The sequence below is a fragment of the Cryptotermes secundus genome, unplaced genomic scaffold, assembly GCF_002891405.2.
Source record: "Cryptotermes secundus unplaced genomic scaffold, Csec_1.0 scaffold1003, whole genome shotgun sequence".
NCBI lineage: Eukaryota > Metazoa > Arthropoda > Insecta > Blattodea > Kalotermitidae > Cryptotermes > Cryptotermes secundus.
Genome location: NW_019733847.1, coordinates 708,172 through 731,963, shown reverse-complemented (window position 1 = coordinate 731,963; position 23,792 = coordinate 708,172). Strand labels below are relative to the sequence as shown.

The 23,792-nt window shown below is 44.6% G+C and overlaps 1 protein-coding gene across 2 annotated transcripts in view; it reads left to right on the top strand.

The window, feature by feature from the left end:
- Nucleotides 1-23,792, top strand: part of LOC111868287 (meteorin-like protein) — a 135,796-nt gene that overhangs the window by 93,983 nt on the left and 18,021 nt on the right. For both annotated transcript variants that reach the window (XM_023858815.2, XM_023858813.2), the window contains exon 3: nt 14,897-14,953. In XM_023858815.2, the coding sequence (XP_023714583.1) occupies nt 14,897-14,953 (57 nt within the window). The remainder of the gene's footprint in view (nt 1-14,896; nt 14,954-23,792) is intronic.

The window sequence follows — 23,792 nt, the reverse complement described above, 5'->3', positions numbered from 1 at the left end:
TCAGCCGAATTACTCGTAGAAAACCCGCCCCAGCGCCACTTTGTCCACCACAAATCCAACTTGAGCAGATCCAGGATCGAACCCGGACCGCCGCGGTGGGAAGCCAGCGATTAACCGCTTGAGCTATGGCGCGGCCTATTCGCGTCCTCAAACAATGGAATCGTGGGTTCAAATCCAACCAGAGGCATGAATGTCAGCGTTTATTCTGTGTTGGCGTTGAGCTGTGTAGGTAGCGTCCTTGCAACGGGTTGATCCTACCAACCGTAAGAACCACAGTTCCGGATTAATTCTGAGTAGGAAGAGGTCAGAGGACCTAATCCGACAAAGAAGAAGAAGAAGAAGAAGAAGAAAAATGAGGAGGGGGAGGTTGTAGTTTGGTGAGATGATTATGAATAATGATTTACAGAGGACGTGGAAAGAAGCAGTCCCAGCGTTTGGTAAGATGCACACGGAAGAACAGGGTTATACATTTTGTTAGTTGAACAGCAATTTTCAAGGTCAAGTGTGAATGATGAACTGAAAAAGAGGTAAAAGAAAGTGGGGGTGGGGGGCATTTTGTTAACTTGTTGAAGCATTGAAGTCCATGTAAATAATAATTAAAATTTTAGTACCTACCTCGGAACAAAATACACAACGTCTCCATTAGAAAAGCTGCCAACGTAAATAATTGATGTTTATGTCGAGAACTGCATTCAGTGCCGAGGTATGTCTTCATCGCATAGTAAAAAAAAGGTAAAGTTGTCCCTGTGCTTAACTAATTAAGCACTACGCCATAAAGACGTATGGGGGAGTGGATGTATAGATCCAAATTTTCTTGACCTCGGCATTTGTTGGATGTGAGTGGCCAGTGTCACGCCCCGGCCGCTTTACCTGCGGAGAAAGAGCTCCCGGTACCCATTTGATAGGAGGCTGGGTGGGCCCCAGAGGAGAAAATTGTTGCCTCTGCCGGTAATCGAACCGCGGCTGTCCAGCCCTTAGCCTGCTGCTATACCAACTGAGTTATCCCGGTTCGTGACATGTTTATGTTCGACTATTAATGATGACGAAACGCCATAGTCCATGTCGAACTCAACGCGATTATAAATTACGCAGGAGGGAGTTTATAATTGAAATTGTCAGGCTGAGAAGGAGAGAAAGTAGGAAAGGAAATAGAGAGGAAACAAAGATAAAAAGAGGAAGTAAGAAGGACAAAGACATGTAGAACTTACTTACTTATGGACCCGATTCCTTGTTGAGGAGTCGCCAAATCTGCAGCTACCCAAGTATTTCTCAGAATTTTATGGAACCCGAAGGTTCATTACCGTGTTCACAAGGGCCCTCCACTGGTCCCTATCCTGAGCCAGCTCATTTTAATATTATCCACCCACCTACACCTTGGTCTTCCCAGTGGTCTCTTTCCTTCTGGAAGACATGTAGAGACAAAGAAAAGGAAATAAATTAGGACAATGAAAAAGAGAACAGAAGGAAGGCAAGGAGAATGGGTGATGAAAAACAGAAAGGAGGAAGTAAAATAAAAACACAGGAAAGTAGGATGAAGAAAATATGTTATGAAGTAGTGTGACGTGTAAAGTCAATGAGGCCAGTGACAAAGTGTGTCCCAGACTACGTCGCAGCGGTATCTAGCGACGAAGCCACAGACGGGACGCGCGACAAATCGGCGAAGACCGGGAAGAAACTCAATGCCGACTTGTCCGTAGGTTTACGCAGGCTGACAGCGGGCAGCGCGCGCGGGCCAATGGAATGTGGCCGGTGTGTGACCTCCACGGAGCCACTGCGCGTATTCCCTGCTCTATCCTCTGTATCACCAATGCCGTCTCTTTTTTTGTTTTTTATTTTTTTACATCGCCTACTGATTCGCTTTTGTTCTCGAGATGACGTTTTTGTTTCGTAATTATGATTTATGATTATGCATGTTTGTATCTTACCAACTACTATTTATTTAAAAATAAAAGAAATCAAGATCAAGTACAGTGCCATATTTTGTTCCTTCTCTTTCTCTCTCTCTGTCATAATTTATTGTCCGTGATTTTTTATTCAACATAAATAAGAACAGAAGTTTCTTTTGTTAAGCGAGATAACGGGCTACGAAGTTACAAACACATTAAAACCTATAACAATGGAGAATCCTTTGGAAAAATTAATCAAACTGCTGTAATATAAATGCCTTGGCCGCAGTACAATCCCTGTTGTTATACGGAGCGTTATAGTATATACACCGTGCTTGCAATTAGGAGCCATGATGGATTGTCTGTCATTTGAGGTTATGTATTTTTTTTTTTGTTCTCCACAATGGAATTAAAATTAGATGGACTTTAAAACATGTCGAATGGGATTATGCGAAGATTTCTGTTCGCGGGCATTGCCAAATATCGGAGTTCAGTGACTTAAGGTCGGTTTCATGGCTGATTTATAGGTGACCATGGGAAAATCGGATCACTTGTTGAATAAGCACGTATTGCTGGTTTTGTTATGACGCTTACTGAGATGTTCGACGAATTTGATTTATGATCTTTAAGCGTTTTGACTTGAAACGAATCGGGAGATGAAAGTGTAAGCCACAATTTTATTACTGTAGTTATATTATACGTTCTTTATGATATACGTAAGTCATTAGTGCTTATATACAGATACGTTAAGGTAAATATGAAATTACAGGTAAGTGTATCAATTTTTTTTAATGATTAAATAACCTTAGAGCCCAGCATGTTTCGGCTTTAATTGGACATCTTCAGGTGCATTGTGTTCTGGAGGAAACTTTACTTCACCCCTGTAACAAACTTCACGAACCTAAGTCCTTTTTGAGAAGCCAAGAATTTCCCCAGCATTTTTTGGAACCAGAAGGTTGATTACCACGTTCGAAAGAACCGTCCACTGGTCCCTATCCTGAATCAGAGGAATCCAGTCCACACCGCCTCATCCAAATTATCTATAAGACCCGTTTTAATATTATCCTTTCATCTTTCCTTAAGTCTAGGTGTTCATAGTGGTCTTGTTCCCACTGAACTTTACGTCATTTACATAAAATATTTTAGTAGTTTATATTAAATCTACAGGAGAACGCGGTAGCGTAGTTGGTTGAGGTACTATGCTAAAAGCCGGAAGGTCGTGGGATCAATTCCTGATGTCGTTGGATTTTTCAGTTGACCTAATCCTTTCAGCCGCACTATAGTCCTGGGGTCGACCCAGCCTCTAACAGAAATTAGTACTAGGAATCGTCATGATGGGTAAAGGGCGGCCGGGGCGTAAGGCTGCCAACCTGACCGCCATCTGTGATCCGATTGTCTAGAAAATGTGGGAGTCTCGACGTCTCAAAACCCTATAGGCCTCGACTGCCTGTTAAGCTTGGGTTTCCTCGGGTAGCGGTACCGTAATCAAGCGGCCGTAATATGACGGTGAGTGACGTCTCTTAAACGTTGCCATGGAAACAAAGGAACATGGTTTCGTAGAAAGCGATGACCACCAACGCTTTCTAGGAAACCATGTTCCTTTGTTTCTATGGCAACGTTTTAGAGACGTCACTCACCGTCATATTACGGCCGCTTGATTACGGTACCGCTACCCAAGGAAACCCAAGCTTTACAGAGATAGCTTTACGTTTACCTTTATATTAAGTCTACTTGAAAATGCTGAAGACATTTAAAACTGATAACATGCTGAGTCTATGATGGAGCCCGGTATATGCTTTTTAGATTGTTTCCAACGTAATACCAAATATTATTTAATCATTAAAAACTGTGATACATTTTATGGTAATTTTATACCTACTTTAAACTTTTTTTTTAGGAATTTGATTTTCATGATCGTTTACTGCACAAACGAAGTCATACTTTTTCTGTCTTCCTGCCCGTTTTGTTCCGAACTTCTGTGAAGCACATGTAAACACGAAAAATTGTAAGGCATAAGATCCTTTGTTGATGGCTGATTATTGGGGTCTGGTTTGCAGTTGTGGGGGCCTCTATCAGTAACAACAAATTTAGGTTATGATAATTTTTTCTTATTTGTTATAATGGGAGCCGGAATAGCTCAGTCGGTATAGCGACTAGCTACGGGTTCGACGACCAAGAGGTCGGATTCGAGTTCCGGTAGGGTAAAAAATTTTCTCTTCTCCACGTCGTCCAGACCGGCTCTGGGGTCCACTCAATGGGTACCGGGGGCTCTATACCCGGTGGTTAAGCGGCCGGGGCGTGAAGCTGACAACTCACCTCGAACTAATATCGGGGTGAAGAAAATGTGGATCTATACATCCACTCCCCCAAACGCCTTCACGGCGTAGTGCGTATTTAGTTAAGCACAGGGAAAAATTTAGCTTCTACCTTTGTTATAATAACAAAAAATTACAAAATCACTTTTCATGTCTCTAGAGAAGCAAACGTTTCAATAAAACCTGTATGTTCTGTTGAGGACACGCTCAGTTGTTCATGTAGTGTCCGATGTTTGGGTGATTATGAAGAACTGTGAGTTCGAAAGGACGTGTAAGGAAGCGGTCGTGGCCTGATTTGAGATACTGTCCGTACTGTGGGTACTGATGAAAGCAACAGAACACGAGATAGTCAATGTCCCTGTCGAGGTTCGAACCGAATACAACTAGTGGCATTAACATTTCGGTACACTTTTTTTTAAATTTTAAAATGTTTGTACTCATGTATTTTACTTTTTTTTTTTTTTTAACTTTACGTTTAAGCTCACACTAAGATTTCCAGAATTTATGATGTGTCTTAGTGAGAACGAACAAAGAAACACATGTTGTGTATCCGCACAGGAGGTGAAAAAGAAAAGAAATTATGATGATAACAAATTGGACAGTATTTGAATAGGACAGGGACAGTAATCTTCGCAAAACCGGGTACGTTTCACAAAAAATTCTTGGTATAACCTTTAACATTTTCTTTGATAAATGCGACCAGCACGAAATGCGTTTCGACTCCGCTTAAAAAGTGTAGCTTCAGTTCTCAGTAGAGAAACGTCAATGCAAACCAAGCATTAGCGATTTATTATAATATACAGCATTGCTACCAACATGTGGCAGGCATAGAAACCAGTAAACGAACTCCATTGGGCTGAGTCCTTAAGAAGCCACCAGTTGTTCGGTTATTAAAGAATTTCGCAAAATTTTACGGAACCTGAATGTTCATAACCGTGTTCAAAAGAGCCAACCTCTGGTCCCTATCCTAAGCCGGATCAATCCAGTCCATGCCACCTCATCCAATATCACTAAGATTAGTTTTTAATATTATCCTCTTAACTAAGCCTACGCCTCTCTAGTGGTCCCTTTGCTTCTCTCTTTCCCACCAACATCTGGTAAACATTCTTCTTCTCACTGCGTGCTACATGCCTTTCTCATCTCGTCCTCCTCCACTTTATCATTCTAATATATGGCGAGGAGTAATGATTAAGAAGCTCCTCCTTATGAAGTTTTCTCTAGTCTTGTATTATTTCATACATAATTAGTTGCAAATATTCTTCTGAGCACCCTGTTCTCAAACACCCTCAGTCTATGTTCCTCCCTTAATGTCAGACACCAAGTTTCACACCCTTACAGAACTACAGTTATGACGTATTGCAGGAAATATTTCCCTTGCGAGATGACTCGTACTAACTACGTAAAACATTTGTCTTCTTCTTCTTCTACTTCGCTTCCACTTTGAAGCACAGGGCTGATTTATTAGTTTCATGATCATTTTCACAGACGGTAGAACTCCTTGGACGGGGGATCAGCTCGTCTCAAGGCTTCTACCTAAACACAGGACAACACAAACATAATAAACAAATACACACCAAACATCCATGCTTTGTGTGGGATTCGAACCCACAATTCCGGCTTCTGAGCCAGCCTTAGACCGCTCGGCTACCGTGACTGGTTTAGTAAATTAACCGGGATAGAAACCTCGTGTGTCTTTCAGTGACACGGGAGAAGAAAATGGAATGAAGAGGAGTAAAAGAAAAGCTTTGCGAAGACGAACAGGTGAGCTGTTGCGTATTTCTACGTAAAAGGATCTTTGTTACTTACATCCGTGTACTGAAGGCGGTTAGGAAAGTAATCTTTGTTTATTCTGAGATTGAAACAAAATTTTAAATTTACTTAGAGGTCTGTATATCTGGTTGTTGATGATAGGCACGATTGTCCTGCAAAGGGTCAATGTACCATAGTCACACTTGTAGGTCATCAGTAAAATCACATTAAATGCAGACAAGTGACGTCATGTTGTTTTTCCTGCACAAGATAAACGAGTCGGGTGGGTGTGAATTGAGGCTGCAGCTGTTTTCAGTTGTTCCTGTGCTTAAGTTAAGCACTACAGGACTTTTCAGTGAAAGCTAAAATTGTCCCTGTGCGTAATTAAGCGCCACTTTAGTGTTGTCAGTGATGGGTGTAGGTGAACTTGTCCCTAGGTAAAGATAAAAAAAAAAAGTAAAGCTATCCCTGTAACAGGCCGTGAAGGCCCATAGGATTGAGAGGGCCAGGTTCCCACATTTTTTCTAGACAACCGGCTCATAGATGGCGGTGAGGTTGTCAGCCTTACGCACCGGCCCCCCTTTACCCCCAGGAATATCCTGGTATTCATTTCTGTTAGAGGCTGAGTCGACCCCAGGTCCATAGTGCGGCTGGAAGGATTAGGTCAATTGAAAAAATCCACCTCATCGGGATTCGATCCCGCGACCTTCCGGCTTGTAGCATAGTGTCTCAACCAACTACGCTACCGCGAACTTGTCCCTATGCTTAATTAAGTACCACGGTAGTGGCCTTGGTGGAGGGTGTATTTGGGGTTCATGTGCCTAAGTAAACATCACGTGCTGTTAGTGCCGGGGTAGGTAAAGTAGTCGCTGTGCTTATTTAAATACCACACCACGAAGGTGTATGGTGGAATGATAGTATAGCTCCACGCATACTTAAAGTCGGCACGAGTTGGAGTTGAGCGATCAGCTTTACACTTCTGTCGCTTTACACCCGGGGGAAGAGGCGGTCTGGACGCTCGGGGGAAGCGAGAAATCTTGCCCCTACCAGGAGCTGAAACTCGGCGTGTAGCTATACCGACTGAGCCATCCCGAGATCGGTATAGAAGTTAATTCGATTCTTCGTAAAGCGAAGAGGAATTTGTGTACCTTGTTAGGACGTGCCACTGTTTAACCACGGCGTTTACGTCTTTCTTCCAGTGACGTCACGGAATCTTCAACATAATTAACATCTTAAGTCTTCATTTCTGCCTTTAGGACCGTGTCGTCTGTATCTGCTTTCCCCCCCCCTTTTTATTATTGCTAGTGGGGTGGGACTAAGTCGCTTGTACTGCGGCCACTTCTGGCCTATTGTACCAGCCCCAGATGATAGGTGAGGGTGATTGTGGAGCAATTGGTGGAATGAAGATGGGCAGGGGAAACCGAAGTACTCGGAGAAAATCTGCCCCAGCGCTGCTTTGTCCACCACAAATCCCACTTGACCAGACCCGGGATCGAACCCGGGCCGCCTCGGTGGGAAGCCGGCGACTAACCGCCTGAGCTTTGGCATGGCCAAAAGGAATGCCAGCAACACATGTTGTCCCCAAGCGGTCACCCATCCAATTACTAACAACGCTCAGTGTTGCTTAACTTCGGTGATCCAACGAGAACCGTTGTTTTCAACATGGTATGTACGTAGGTTGACCCTTAGCGCATGCAAATTACAGACTGTGGTTTACTACAAGAGCCTCCTATCAATTACGGGTGTGTTCACTGTTTGCTGAGTACAAAGAACGGCTTAGGTTACTGTCAGCAAGCGACCAGTAGTGTGTGTCAGTACCGCGTAACACGAACGTTACTCAGTTGTTCTCAACGTTTCTAAGATAAAAGATCTCAGCGCTAAACCGTTTCATGCTAAGCTCGATACAGATTTATCTGGCGTTAGAGAAGTTTCCGCCTCTGTGGTCTAGTGGTCAGAGTTCCTGGCTACAGATCCAGAGGTCTCGGGTTCGGTTCCTGGTGCTACCAGATTTTCTGAGAAGTATTGGGTCTGGAACGGGGTCCACTCAGCCTCGTGAGGATAATTGAGGAGCTATTTCAAGGAAATGGCGGCTCCGGTCTAGAAAACCGAAATTAAAGACCGTGGGGATCCTTTGCGATGACCACGCGACATCCTCTATCCGCTAAAGTTGGCACTAACTTCGTCGACAAGCGGCGGTCGCTCAGTCGGTATAGTTCGCTTGCGGACTACAGGCCACGGAGTTTGTTTTTTAGAGAAGTTTTGCGAAATAATATTTGATTTTTGTATTCAGAAAAAAATACGTAATTTTTGTAATCCTAGAGTTGCTATTTTTGTCTGCTTATTAATAGGAAATAAAGATAGGATTATGAGATCACTTTGCTGTCATGATAAGGTCCTTTCATTAGGTGCAGTATAGGCCTGCTTCAAGACGAACATTGTCTGTCTGTCTGTCTATCTATCCCTCCCCCACCCTCACAATTACTCCCACTGGGAGCATAGGGCATCCGTGAAACGCTTCGTTTTACTTTAGTTTCTTAATCTTGGACAGTCGGTAGGACACCTTGGCCGGGGGATTAGCCCTCACAAGGCCGCTACCTACAAACAGACACAGAATAAACGCAGGCAAACATCCATGCCTTGAGTGGGATTCGAGCCCATGATCTCAGTGTTCGAGCGGGCGAAGACATTTCATACGGTCACTGTGATTGGCGTCAAACATACCAGTAGCTTTTCAGGGCACCTATATGTGCCTGTATACAAGTTCATATAAAGTTAATATGCTATGCTAGGGGTAACGTTCCCATCTCATGACTCAAGGTACGCGGGTTCAAACCCGGCGGAGGTCGTGGAATTTTTAAGGGCGGAAAAATTCAGGGAACAAGTCCTCCGGGAGGGACTTTAAGCCGTGCCTCCCGTTTCGTAGTTCTACGGCACGTAAAAGACCCTCACGTCTCTAGGAGACCTATGAGCAAAATTAGGCAAAGTTTCCCGCCCAAGTAGTTTCCAATGCCTCCGGTAGATGGGGAAGTATCGGGAACCACTGCCAGCTTTGCTGGCTGAACGGGGCTGATAGCGAGCACCAGTACCGGCAGGGTATGGCGAATGGTAGAATATCAAAGGGGGGCGTACAATAGACTATTAGTCGCGGTGCATGGGGAAACCCACCCCCTCCAATAATAATAATGTTAAAATTTCCAGTAGTCCGTGTAGATTTAATGATATTGAAGTGCACTTCAATTTATTGCTTGCACAATTAATTAAATATTGAAATTAATATTTCATTTCCTTGGATATGTAACATTCTATGTATTAAAATAAGACGTAGTGTGAAACGAGAGGAAAACAAATGAAGTAGCTCGAGTTATCGATGTTGTTGCGACTGTCAGTTGTTTAAACACGTGACGGCTCAACAGTCGTGACTCCGTGTTCTACACGTCATAATATGTGTTGGTCGTGCTGTGGGAAAAACCACCAACATGGACCTGATACATGGCAAACGTTTAGTTTTTCCTTTTGGTTCTCTGTATAGCTTCTCTCTCCCCTCAAATTTCGCAACTCACATAATGGCCACCTTGCCACATTCACTTTCAATCACTCTCATTGCGAATTGTCTTCAGTGGCGGCTTGTCAAAAGAAAATCACGTTTGCATATTTGAGCAGTGCCAGGTTAATGTCAGTCTTTTACGCATGTATAGTGTACTACTGCATTTCTGAAACTGAAAGCTATGTGCAAGGACATGATTAATTAAGACCAAAGCCATCAGAAATTTCTAGGCAGTATATAACGTAAAGCAAAGTAATCATAATTCACTTACTAGTGAGACTGTGTGTAAATAACTCCGTGGTGTTAGTCCACAAGCGAACTATACCGACCGAGCGACCGCCGCTTGTCAGCGAAGTTAGTGCGAACTTTAGCGGATAGAGCGTGTCATGTGGTCAGCGTAACGAATCCTCACGGCCGTTAATTTCTGTTTTCTAGACCCGAATCGCTATTTCCTTGAAATAGCTCCTCAGTTATCCTCACTAGGCTGAATGGACCCCGTTCCAGACCCACTACTTCTCAGAAAAAAATCTGGTAGCGCCGGAAATCGAACCCGGACCTCAGGATCTGTAGCCAGGAACTCTGACCACTAGACCACAGAGTCGGTCCTCAAGTAGCATTTGTTACAAACTGTTTAAACACCAAAATGAAACGAAAAACGGCAGAAACAAAATTTTGGCCGTAAAACAGTAACTTCTCAAAATGTGATAGGTCTTACTGCATGTAGAGGGCCGCGATAGCTCAGTCGATATAGCGATGGGCCACGGGATAGACCTAAAGTGTTCAAATCCCGGAAAGGGTAACATTTTTCTCTATTCCACAGCGTTCAAACCGGCTCTGGGGCCAACCCAACCTCGTATTCAGTAAATACCGGGGGTAAAGCAGCCGGGTCGTGATACTCGTGAAGAAAATGTGAATCTACACACCCACTCTCCCATACGCATTCTTGGGTTAATGCATAATTCTTTAAGCACAGGGACAAATTTACCCTTTTTTTTATTGCTAGTGGGGTGGGACTAAGTCCCTTGTACTGCGGCCACTTCTGGCCTATTGTACCAGCCCCAGATGATAGGTGAGGGTGATTGTGGAGCAATTGGTGGAATGAAGATTGTCAGGGAAACCGAAGTACTCGGAGAAAACCTGCCCCAGCGCCACTTTGTCCACCACAAATCCCACTTGACCAGACCCGGGATCAAACCCGGGCCGCCGCGGTGGGAAGCCGCGACTAACCGCTTGAGCTATGGCGCGACCACAAATTTACTTTACCCTGGATAAGTGTTGCAAGAGCACCGAAGCCGCCACTGATCTCTGGTGATCGTGTTATAGCAGCACAAATTAATCCAAGCCGCCACACGAAAGCTATAGTAAATCATATTTATTCAGCGATTAATAATATTCTGGAATATGGCGCTCATTATTATGCGGCTGTTTGTTTTATCTTTTGAATTTTTTGTTTTTCAAGAATCGTTCAATTAAGAGGTGGGAGGGAGATCACGGTTCGAATTATTATCCGCCGTTCTCGAGGGGAATAAGCCAAAATATTCATTGCTGTTATGACCTTTCCAGACTCTTGGCACCAGGACCTAGTTTAATACTTGCTTTATGGCAAAAACCCGTTAGCTGTAGAGCCTGGTCACTGAACTATGTGATCGTGGATGAAATTGCGTGGTCGATAGCAGTGTTTTGTTTCACTGACAGTAGAAACCCGAGGTCACATGACGTGGTGAATGTGTTTCAGACACAAATGTAAGCTAAATTAGCATTCGTGCTTCTCACCGTCCCCGTGCAACTTCGTCCATGTACTAAAATACACATTTTAGAAGCATTCGTCTATTATTATTACTGGAACACTGCATGTTTCGGCCTAACTGGCTATTACCAGCTGTATAAGTCATTCTGATACTCTTTGCATTTTAGATATGTGAAATACGTAGAAAATATTTAAAAATATACCGAGTACAATGTATAACTACCGCTGTGAGAAGGGCACGCGGTATCGCAGTTGGTTGTAGCTATGCTACAAGCCGGAAGGTCGCGGGTTCAAGTCCCGATGAGGTCATTGAATTTTTTTTTTCAATTGACCTACTCCTTCCATCCGCACTATGGCCCTGGGGTGGTCTCAGTCTCTAAAACAAATGAGTACCAGGAATCTTCCTTGGGAGGTAGAGAGAGGCCGGTGCGTAAGGCTGACAACCTCACTGCCATCTCTGAGCCGATTGTCCAGATAATATGGCAGCCTCGACGTCTCATAACCCTATGGGTCTCCATGGCCCGTCACAGGGATCCGCTTTGAGGACCTCAGGGCCTGCGTATTGTTACCCTGTTCACAGAATCTCTCAGACCATGCACTGAATTGTTTTCATCTTCTGTCAGTGATGATTTATTTTTCCATCTCCGCTTGAGAAAAGATTGTTGAGAACTCGGTTTCTCAGCCACATCGGAGCCAAGTGTCAGCATTTTCTGAGGGGATGCTGAAACTTAATGAGCTGTCTGATTCTGGTTTCTGCAAACCGCCCTGGGAATTTCTTACCTCCGACCATCAGCTTTTCAGGAAGATGCTTATGCAGGAATTATACATTGTAGTGATAAATTCTGTCTTCTGGGAAGAGATGCTGTGTAGTCTGGTAGAAATTTGCCTACGTTTCGGAGAAAAGTTCTGCATCCATCTTCAGGGTTCGAAGCAAGCTGCTCATTTTTGTTATTGCTGGATTTGCTCACTCTTCAACGATGATGGAGTCAATACGTTTATCTGAAACGTGGCAAACTGATACCAGACTAGACGATGTCACATCCCATACTGTAGTCGCCGTCGTGGAAACCTCAGATCCAGTGTACATTGATCTGTGTGTATTTCTGTACAAAAGTCAGGATACGTAATGAATCACCGAACCAGGACCTCCACAAATGCCAATTTCAGACGCAAGGAATCCGGAGAAACACTCCTCTGCTTTATCTTCCTTCCTCGCAGTTCTCTTGTTTCTACTTTTCCTCTTTCACTTTCTCCCTCATGTTTCTTCTTTGCTTGTCCTATTCCACTGTCTTCTTTACTTCCTTTTTCTGCTACTCTCTCCTTTGTCTCTATCTCTTCTGTATATCGTCGTCCACCTTTTCCTTCTGTTCACACCTTTCTTTCCGCTTCCGCCATATTCTCTTCTTGTTCTCGTTTCACCGTTTTCTTCTTCCTTTTTTTCGACTTCTACTTCTTAATCTCTTTCTCCTTTTTTACAGCTTTCTATTCTTTGCATTCTTCCTCGTCCTTTTATATTTCTTCCCTTTTTCGTCTTTTTTCCTTTATTCCTCCTTCCTCTTCCCCTTCTTTCAAGCCTTCTTCTTTGCTCCTCATTCTCTCTCACTTTTTGCTCTTCCCACTCTTCTATCTCATGCAGTGCGGTCCGGGTTCGATCCCAGGTCAGGTCGTGTGGTATTTGTGATGGACCGAGGGGCGCTGAGGCGGGTCTTTCTCCATTACTTCGGTTTCCCCTGCCAATTCTCGTTTCACCAACTGCTCTACATTCATTAATCATCTTATTATCGACGCTAAATTTTATCGTTAAATAACAAACTTACCTTTCTTTCTTTCTTTTCCTCTGATGTCCTGACCCATGCAGCTGTGAGTTCGGAGTCTGAAAGGGGTGCTCAGCGGTACAAGTTCAATTACATTTTTAGCATGGATAAGTTAATGAAAGAGTTTCACTGCGTCCAGTACAGCAGATATTTCCATTAGTGTTTTCTTGGTAGCCAAGGTGATGAGCATACCAGGAATGTATACTCTGGCTCAAAATGTTCTACACTTTAAAATCCATTATCTACGATTACAGCTTTTAATGTAAGCATGACTTTCTTGTTGACTACTGCAGTTAGTTTTTGTAGTCATGGCTTTAATTTTATGTTACATTTATTTTATCATTTTGTGAATACGTCATCTTGTTTGGAATTATACAAACAGACTCGCTCTGAGACGGGTGTACTGAACTGAGGCCAGTCGGTAAACAGCTGGGACTTCCCTGTGCAAATTTAGTAGCCAGAGCCTTCTGCGGTAACCTGCCCATAGTCTGTCAATATTAGGTGCGCCGGTATGTGCTGTCCGTCGGCCGTATAAATATTTGGTACAGTGAGCAGCAAGATAGACTGGAAGGGTAATAATAGTATAGAAACGTTTGTGAAAAGGGTAGGGGAAACGGGGATTGAGGAAGATGAGATAAAATAGAAGGAACAGAAGGAAGAGGACAAGGGAGAATGAGGACGAGGCGAAAATGAAGAGGGGTAGAAAGAGGAGGAAGAAAAATGAAAGAGTGGGAATAAAAGGACGGAAAGAAGAGGAGGAAGACATAAAAGGGAAGTAACAGATTAAAGAATGGAAAGACAAAGTCGAAGAAAGAAAAGCAGAACGAGGAGAAAAAGTTGATAAAGAGTTGGTTCTCCTTTCTTCTGCGACTGCCCTGACCGACGGCTGTCTTACGAACTCTGATATATAACTCAGAAGAGAAATCACTACTTCAAACAGTTTTTTTTTTGTATTACTCTATTTTATCCGTTGCCACGAAACGTGTGTGTCAATCCCGTGGCAACGCTTTGAATTTTACGAGCGCATCCGTTTCAGTGGGAACGTGCTTAATGAACCGTTGCTTAGTAATGGATTATTCCGGATTTCAGGCGTCATATCACAATACATTTCTTGTCTCTCCCATATGTGATACATGTCCTCTAATCTCATTCTTCTTGATTCAGTCAAGATATATTAATACAGGGAGTTTCACGACTTTATGGCATAACTGCAGGAGGTGATTTCCTAGGTCTTTGTGATCAAAAAAGTTCATATAAACATGTGTCCGATTTTGGACGGTTACGGAGTTATGACCGTTTTTTCATTCCCGTACACGCCCTCGTATGAACCGCGTCTGTCAGCTGGCGGGTCGCTATTTTTAGCCAGCTACAGACAGAGCGTTCTCGTTATCTCGACACTTGAGAGGTACCTAAGGCGTGGTGGGTTGGTATGTCAGGCGCGGTTCACAACCGAGCGGCAGCCTGTGTTGCGGCCGGCGGTGACATTTTCGAAAATCAGCTTTAAGCACCAATAAATTCAAATTAAAGGTAATTTCACAAAGTTAACTTTACATTCATACTTTAAATGTATCATGTATTGTGCTGGTTTATTATTTTGTTCCGTTTATTGTCAGTAATCGTTACCTTCTATTCTGAGTTTAAAACGGTCATGACTCCGTAACCGTCCAAAATCGGACATGTTTATATGAACTTTTTTGATCACAAAGACCTAGGAAATCACCTACTGCAGTTATGCCCTAAAGTCGTGAAACACCCTGTATAATATCGTCACAAACTCCTACGTAGATGTTATCTTCATTGTTGTTTTTTCTGTTATTGTTGTTACTGTTCTCTCGTTACAGACTGTCGGCCGTGTTCCCCTGAGGAGATGATCAGACTGTACTGTACCAGTGACTTCGGTAAGTTCCACAGATGTGATTTTCAAGCAAGCGAAGCGGGCAGACATGTTGGCCATTTGGCTGGCAGTACGGGCTCTGCCTCTATGACAGTGCAGCCCACACTTGCATTCGGATTTGTAGAGCCACTCTCTGGAGGCGCAGTCAGTAAATTTAAGGCAGTTGTCAATATTACATTCCCTTCGGGTTTGCTCTCAAACGAAAGCAAATTGATGTAGCTCTGTGGTTATGGCTTCAGTGCCTCCAAAGCCGGTATGGGAAGCTGCACTCTTCTGGAAGCTTTCCAATGCGATTAATAATTTCCCATTGACGTTCATGTTTGTTTACTGCGGAAACAGGTCTGTTAATTCCCTTAGCATAAACTAATTACACTGTTAATTATCAGCACTGCATGGGGTCTGAAATTATTTCCTTGTAGGTCATAAACGTAAAGTACTTAATTAATTAAGCACCACAACATGAAGATAAGGAGCCGGGATAGCTCAGTCGGTACAGCGACTGGCTACGGGCTGGACGACCAAAGGGTTGGCTTTCGAGTCCCGGTAGGGTCAAGAATTTTCTCTTCTCTACATTGTCCAGACCGGCTCTGGGGTCCATCAATCTCCTGTCCAATGGGTTCCCCGGAGTTAAAGCGGCCGGGGCGTAAAGCTGACCGCTCACCTGCAGCTAGTGCCGAGGTCAAGAAAATGCGGGTCTATACATCCACTCCTCCATACGCCTTCATGGCGTAGTACTTAATTAGTTAAGCACAAGGACAACTTTACCTTTTACCATGAAGATATGTGGGGGAGTGTGGAGGTCTAGCTCCATCATTCTTGACCTCGGCACTAGGCAGAATCGGAGAACCAGAAGGAAAGAGACAATTTGAGAGATATAGACGAAGATGGTTATGACTACCAACATTCATGTGAACAGAGTAGCAACACGATTGGGAGGGGGCATTGAGAATAGGGGGAGTCAGATTACGCAGCCAGTATAATGAATATGCTACGTGCTAAACGACCGTGGAATCTGGGTTCCATTGCTGGCAGGGGAAAGGCATTCTTCATCACCGCGTCCAGACTGGCTCTGAGGCTCACCCAGCTTCCAATCCAATGGGTACTGGGGGCACTTTTTTTTTTCTTGGCACTACAGCCCCAGTGGGCCTAGGCCTACCTCCATGAACTTCTCCGTTCACTTCGGTTTTTCTAGAGCTTATACATTCGGTAGGACTCCTTGGGCGGGTGATCAGCTCGTCGCGAGGCCTCTACCTGTACACAAACACAGAAAAACGCACACACACAAACTAAACATCCATGCCCTGAGTGGGGTTCGAACCCACGATCCCGGTTTCCAAACGAGCGAAGACAGTACATGCCTTAGACCGCTCGGCTACCGTGACCGGCTGGGGGCACTTTACCTGCTGGTAAATTTGCCGGGGCGTGAAGCTGATCTTTAACTAATGAGAAAGTAACAACGAGGGCGTTACATCTTCATTTTCCCATCCGTCTTGATGGTCTGGTGCTTAATTAAACAGGTTGGCAAATTTACAACTTTAACTTAACCCTTTAAAACCCGGTGGTTACTATATACCAGCATACCACCTGCTGTAACATACTAAAACTCCGCCCACAGAGTGTATTTATGTGTTCCGTATGGTTCTCACGATAAACAGCGACTGTTTCCGTAAACAGCATTAACCGGTTGGGCTCTGTAGCGGACACATAATGTGTTTCCTGTGAGGTACGGACTGAATTCATATATAGCCTGTTATTTAGAAGAAATCCAGCCTGAGACTTCTGTGTGGAGGCAGGTTAGAATACCTCCACCGTAGCGCGCGAGTCGTAAGAGGCGACGAAAAGTGAATTCAGTGCCTGGAGGTATAACTTTGCCACCCTGCTCCTGGGGGGATATAAATACAGGGAACCTGGCCCTTCAGTTTGGGGTAGTCTCGAATCTGAGACAGTAAAACCTGAGAATGACTGCGCTGGCGAGGACCAGCATCAATTGTAAAGTACAGACCAATCGTCTCGCAAATGAGGATATTACATAAGGAATATAATCGCAAGTGTTCAGTTGGAAAATAAAAATTCTGGTCGTGAGTCTCAAGGGGCTTGTCGCCAAGACGGTAAACCGTCAGTCGTGAAGTGACTCTTGACTGAAATCCAGTCTTTAAACAGGTTTAGAGGTGTACGATGGATTCATGTGGCTTTGAATAGATTCTCTTAGCGGCCGTTTGTTTTGAACTGTGGGGTTCCATAAAAATGCAAGTTTTCTTCACCATCTGAGCGTAAACTTTAAGAGAGCTCCTACACCGCAAGTTTGTTACGTCGTCTCTGTCGATAATTTATCCAATTGTGCTTATGGCCTATCTGTAAGTTGTTATCCAGCTTACCGCAAGAAGTGTTGCCTTGTTCCTTGCTCTGCAGCACGCTTCTGAGACACGGTGATGTATTTCTGAATACGATACAAGCAAGGAACAAGCTCTTCTGTACCTTGCTACTTTGCATGTTGACGCTAAGCCCACGTCTTTAAAACCTTTTCCTTTTTTAAAGATCGTTTCTGTGAGAGGAAGTTTTTGTTAGTTTATTTCTTCACAGATATTGAATATATTTCCCTTTATTAGCGGATAGAATGTTTGACCTTTTCATTCAAATCCCGTTCCCCAACACATGGAGCCTAATGTTACACGTGGTCAGGCATTAAGTTGGATAAGATTGCAGAAGTTGTATGAAAGAGTGGCGTATGTGCTCCTCACATGGCAACGCCGATAGCTGTGTTGGCTTTTATTTAAATTGCTACCTCATCTGGTTCTTAAGTTGACGAGTGCGATCTGCTTGGTTGTAATGCCATGTTCTTCGGTGAGGGAGATTGACGTTTCGGAGTAAAATATTGCCTCCATCTTCAGGGTTAAAAAGTAAGTCAAGCACTTACGCCGCACCATAGCTCAAATGGTTAGTCGGTGGCTTCCCACCACGGCGGCCCGGGTTCGATACCGGGGCTGGTCAAGTGGGATTTGTGGTAGACAAAGTGGCGCTGGGGAAGCCAGAAGGAAAGAGACCACTAGGAAGAGCAAGACGTAGATGAGCGGACAATATTAAAACGGATCTTAGACACATGGGATGGGTTGGATTCATGTAGGTCAGGATAGGGATCAGTGGAGAGCTGTTGTGTGAACGGTAATGAACTTTCGGGGCCATAAAATGTTGGGAAGTTCTTGAGAAGTTGCACAATTTGCAGCTTCTCAAGAAGGGCTCAACCCCTTGAGTGAGTGAGTGAGTGAGTGAGTTCTTCAGAATGCGTTAATTTAACTCTCTTAAGACGAGATACTGGGGCGTGTAGGCAGTGTAGTGACGTCTCAGACTGATCCATAAGTCACTTTAGCTCTTAACGCTTCTGAGGTACGTAGACTGGTTAAGACGGAAGACAGGGATTGAGCAAGGAGGCATTGTAGCAGGCAGAAGGTTTCTGAATTACACAAGAACTGATCTGGCGTAGGTGACGTTCTGTTGTTGATGTCTAGGTGGCTCACTGGATGCGATGCAGCATTGCGCATGTGCAAACATTTGCACGTGTTTCGAATGCGAGGTAGTAACATTTCGCACTGTTTATCAATGAGTGATGGTACACTTCATGTTTAACCACTCACACGGTGAATCCTCTTAAGTTTTCTCCATAGTCTGCCCATTATCACCATCCTATCTCTCTTAAGATCTATTTTAATATTATCCTCCCACTTACGTCTAGAACTTACTGGTAGTCTCTTTCCTTCTGGCTTTCCCACCAAAATACTATATAAATTTCTTTCTCACCATGTGTGCTACATGCCCTTCCCACCTCCTCTTCCTTGACTTGATCATTCTAATTATACTTGGAGAAGAGTACAAGTTATGAAGCTCCTCATTATGCAGTTTTCTCCAACCTGCCGTCACTTCATCTCTCTTCGGTCCAAATAATCTCCTCAGTACCCTGTTCTCAAACACCCTCAGTCTGTGTTCCTCCCTTAATGATAGAGATCAAGTTTCTGACAACTCAGACAAAAGTCAAAGTCACATTGCGACTGACGGTCAGTAAGTCTTGGTGTCCGGTCACATCCAGGGCTCATGACCAGGCATTTATGGCTGTTTGACAGGTAAGGTCTTGTTTTTTGTAGAGAACCCTTTTTGACGAGAGGACTTGTCTGTCTTTTGTATATACTGCTGGTCCTTGCCAGCGCAGTCTTTCTCGGGTCCGAATCCCTTGGGACTCGCTACCATATTTTACTGTCTCAGATTTGAGACTTCCCTTTTCGTCGCCTCCTACGACTCGCAGGGTCACGTTGGAGGTATTCGACCCCGCCTGCACACGGGTAAACAACTCAGACAACCTTTGTTCCTTTATAACCCCTCGGCACGGACCACGCAGAAAACAGATTAAATTGTTGAGAAGGCTTGTTTACTGATCCGTTGCCTAGAAATGGACTTTCAATTGCGCGCATTTGGTCCCACGGGAATGTGTTTACCGAGTCGTTGCCTGTCACAATATGAAGAATTACGCTCACCATACACGCCCACATATAAGGCGACCTCTTTTTTTTTTTCCAGCGAGGAAATCAGGAGAGGGGGGTAAAACTGTTTCTGACAAAAGCGAATTTGTAATTCAGTTATGAGGGTAAACATTGTAGAATTGTCCCTGTGCTCACTACGCCCCGAAGGCGTATGGGGGAGTGGATATATAGATCCACGTATTCTCGACCTCGGCACTAGTTGGTGAGTGGTCAGTTTCACGCCCCGGTCGCTCTACCCCCGGTACCAATTGGATACGAGATTGTATGTGCCCTGGAGCCGGTCTGGACGACGTAAAAAAGAAGAAGAAAAATATTGCCTTTGCGGGGACTCGAACTCCAATCCAACGGTCGTTCAGTCGCTATCCCGGCTCTCCTACTTGGAGTGTATCTTTTTCTTTTTGTCGCCGATTTTATAGTTAAATCTTGATTGTATACCATCCGACCATGACGCGTGCATTACGTTACTTCGCAGAAAAGTAATTTTTAACAGCAATCATATGTGACGCAGCCTTCCTTCTTTTGTTTCTTGCTGGATGCTTCTTGCTCCGTAGAAACGCCCACTTCATATATCAGAAACGCAAAGAACCTGACGGATTCACGTCACCGCCATTAATATTAAGTGTAGCGGGTAGATGGGTACTAAGATAGGCAGGCCCCTCCTGGTAATTGGTGCACCGCGCAGAAAAGAATTAGACACGAAATGTCGTTATACACGTGTCTTCCTGTAAGTTATATCGAAACATGATCTAGGATAGTAGTGACCCATGCGAGGGAAATGTGATGTTTCTTATAGAATTATTAAGACTAGTATAATTCGTGTTGATAGTCCAGCGGAAAAATTTGACAATATCTACCCGCATCTATGGGTTTTATAGACATTACTTTTATTAATCTGCTTTCCCCCCCTCCCACGGCACTACAGCCCCAGTGGGCCTAGGCCTACCTCCATGAACTCCGTTCACTTCGGTTTTTCTAGATCTTACATATTCGGTAGGACTCCTTGGGCGAGTGATCAGCTCGTCGCAAGCCCTCTACCTGTACACAAACACAGAAAAACGCACACAAACATCCATGCCCTGAGTGGGATTCGAACCCACGATCCCGGCTTCCGAGCGAGCGAAGACAGTTCATGCCTTAGACCGCGCGGCTACTGTGACCGGCAGTGTATAAGAATAATATATAAGAATTCAGTGCGTACCTCACAGGAAACAGATCCGAACCCACGATCCCAGCTTCCGAGCGAGCGAAGACAGTTCATGCGGCTACTGTGACCGGCAGTGTATAAGAATAATATATAAGAATTCAGTGCGTACCTCACAGGAAACAGATCCGAACCCACGATCCCAGCTTCCGAGCGAGCGAAGACAGTTCATGCGGCTACTGTGACCGGCAGTGTATAAGAATAATATATAAGAATTCAGTGCGTACCTCACAGGAAACAGATCCGAACCCACGATCCCAGCTTCCGAGCGAGCGAAGACAGTTCATGCGGCTACTGTGACCGGCAGTGTATAAGAATAATATATAAGAATTCAGTGCGTACCTCACAGGAAACAGATCCGAACCCACGATCCCAGCTTCCGAGCGAGCGAAGACAGTTCATGCGGCTACTGTGACCGGCAGTGTATAAGAATAATATATAAGAATTCAGTCCGTACCTCACAGGAAACAGATCCGAACCCACGGTCCCGGCTTCCGAGCGAGTGAAGACAGTGCATGCCTTAGACGGCTCGGCTACCGTGACCGGCATTAATCTGCTTATACACGGTAATAGAAGGTAAATCTATACTTGTAACAGGCTGTGGAGGCCCATAGGGTTGTGAGACGTCGAGGCTCCCACATTTTCTCTAGACAGTCGGCTCACAGATGGCGGTGAAGTTGTCAGCCTTACGCGCCGGCCGCCATTTACCACGCAGAAACATTCCTGGTACTCATTTCTGTTAGAGGCTGAGTCGACCCCAGGGCCATAGTGCGGCTGGAAGGATTAGGACAATTGGAAACATCCAGTGACCTTATCGTGAAAGGAACCCTTGACCTTCCGGCTTGTAGCGTAGTGTCTTAACCAACTACGCTACCGCGTGCCCCCGCTTATACACGGTATGAGCTTGGTAGAATATGTGTACACGTGAAGTTGGTCCCCGAAATTAATCAGTAGGTCATGATGATGCATGGAGGAGTGCGGGCACAACTCCACCATTCTTTTCCTCAGAACTGGGTGGAAATGAGTGGTCAGCCTACGCCTGTTACCTGTAGTTACGAGTTTTAAGAGTGTAGTAAGTCCAGTTACCAATATTAACCCTGTGTCTATTCACTAACACGTAACAATACGTTTATTAGGTCAAAAATAATGTTATTAGGGACTTTATTAGTGCTTTGACGTATTTTACCAAGCTCGGAAAAATATCCCGTGAACAGTGTGGATTAGATACTCAATTTCCCTCTCACTTCTGATATTATATGCCCTTCTGACCCGTCTGCTAACCAACCAAAAGTTTGTCCGCGATCGAAGATATCTTGATTTGTTGGTGAGTCGGAAAACCACGTGTTTTGAGAAATTTCACATGCATATACTCGTATTACGTGTAAGAAATTCGTATTTCGGTTTAATTTTTATCTCAGATTATTCTGTTCTGTCTTTTAGACATGGTAAAAAAAGGAGTCCGTTACAGGCTGGACGGTCGTGATTCAATTCCCAGCAGGGGCAAAAGATTTTGCTCTTTTCCACAGCTACTAGACCGGCTCAGATCGCCTGTGTGGTCTGGTAGTCAGAGTTCATGGCTACAGATCCATAGGTCCCTGGTTCGATTCCCGGCGCCACCAGATTTTCTGAGAACTAGTAGGTCTGGAATGGCGTCCACTCAGCCTCGTGTGGATAATTGGGGAGCTGTTTCAAGGAAATAGCGGCTCCGGTCTAGAAAACCGAAATTAACGGCCGTGGGGATGCGTTTCGTTGACCACGCGACACCCTCTGTCCGCTTAAGTTGGCACTAACTTCGCCGACAAGCGGCGGTCGCTCAGTCGGTATAGTTCGCATGTAGACTACAGGCCACGGAATTTAAACTAGACCGGCTCTGGGCCCCACCCAGTTTCTTATCCAGTGGGTACCGGGGACGATTTCCCCGGGGTATGAAGCTTACTACTCGCATCTAGCATCGAGGTAAAAATTGTGGAGCTATACCTCCACTCCCAAAATATATTTTCATGGAGTGATGTTTAGTTATTGAAGCACAGGGACAAATTTACCTTTTTTACCTTTAAAAAGACTCACATTTTGAGCTCGAAACCTGGAACAGACGCCGTTCTGCTCAATTGTGGGAACAGACGCTTGACGTCGGAGCTCCATTGTTGAGCCTGTGACTTTCATAGCGGCCGACTTCACGTTTCGAGACGAACTATTAATCTAGAGGCGCTGTCCCTGTTTGCTGAAATGCGTCCATCCGAAACGAACCTTCGTACTAAGCGCATTCTCCCCCCCCCAAACCCATTTCTTTTATTACGTCAAGTCATACTTATTACTCGTTTAAAAGTCGCCGAGTTCTCTTTGTAAGAGAGGAACTGATCAAGATTGCGTCTTAATGCATTAACCTTCAAGACAGTCCATTTCGCCTTCGCGGCCTGCCCTGTCATACCTAACGCAATATTCAAAGAATCCGGGTTCAATGTTCATGCAGAATTGACAATTCTGACAGTGTTTTATATGTACCCTTCGGTGCATTATTGTGCCCTCAACACTTTCAACTGTTCATGTCATCATCGAGCCTTAATAGTAAAAAAAAGTAAAGGTATTCATGTAACAGTCCGTGGAGGCCCATAGAGTTGTGAGATGTTGAGGCTTCCACATTTTCTATACAATCGGCTCACAGATGGCGGTGAGGTTGTCAGCCCTACGCGCCGGCCGCACTTTACCCCCAAGAATATCCCTGGTACTCATTTCTGTTAGAGGCTGAGCCGGCCCCAGGGCCATAGTGCGCCTGGAAGGATTAGGTTAATTGAAAAAAAACAGTGATCTCATTGGGAATCGAACCCGCGACCTTCTGGTTTGTAGCATAGTACCTCAACCAATTACGCTACAGCGTGCCTCAATTAGTAACTATATGATAACGTTATCCCTAGGCTTAATAAAGCACCACAACAAGAAGACGTATGGGGAGTGGAGGTATAGCGCCAACATTCTTAACCTCTGCACTAGATGGAGGTGAGTGGTCAGTTTCAGACCTCTTACGCGTTACCGGCGAAGAAACAGCTCCCGGTGTCCTTTATATGGGAGGTTAGGGGGTCCGGACGCTGTGGCCTCTACCGGTTATCCAGCCTTCTGCC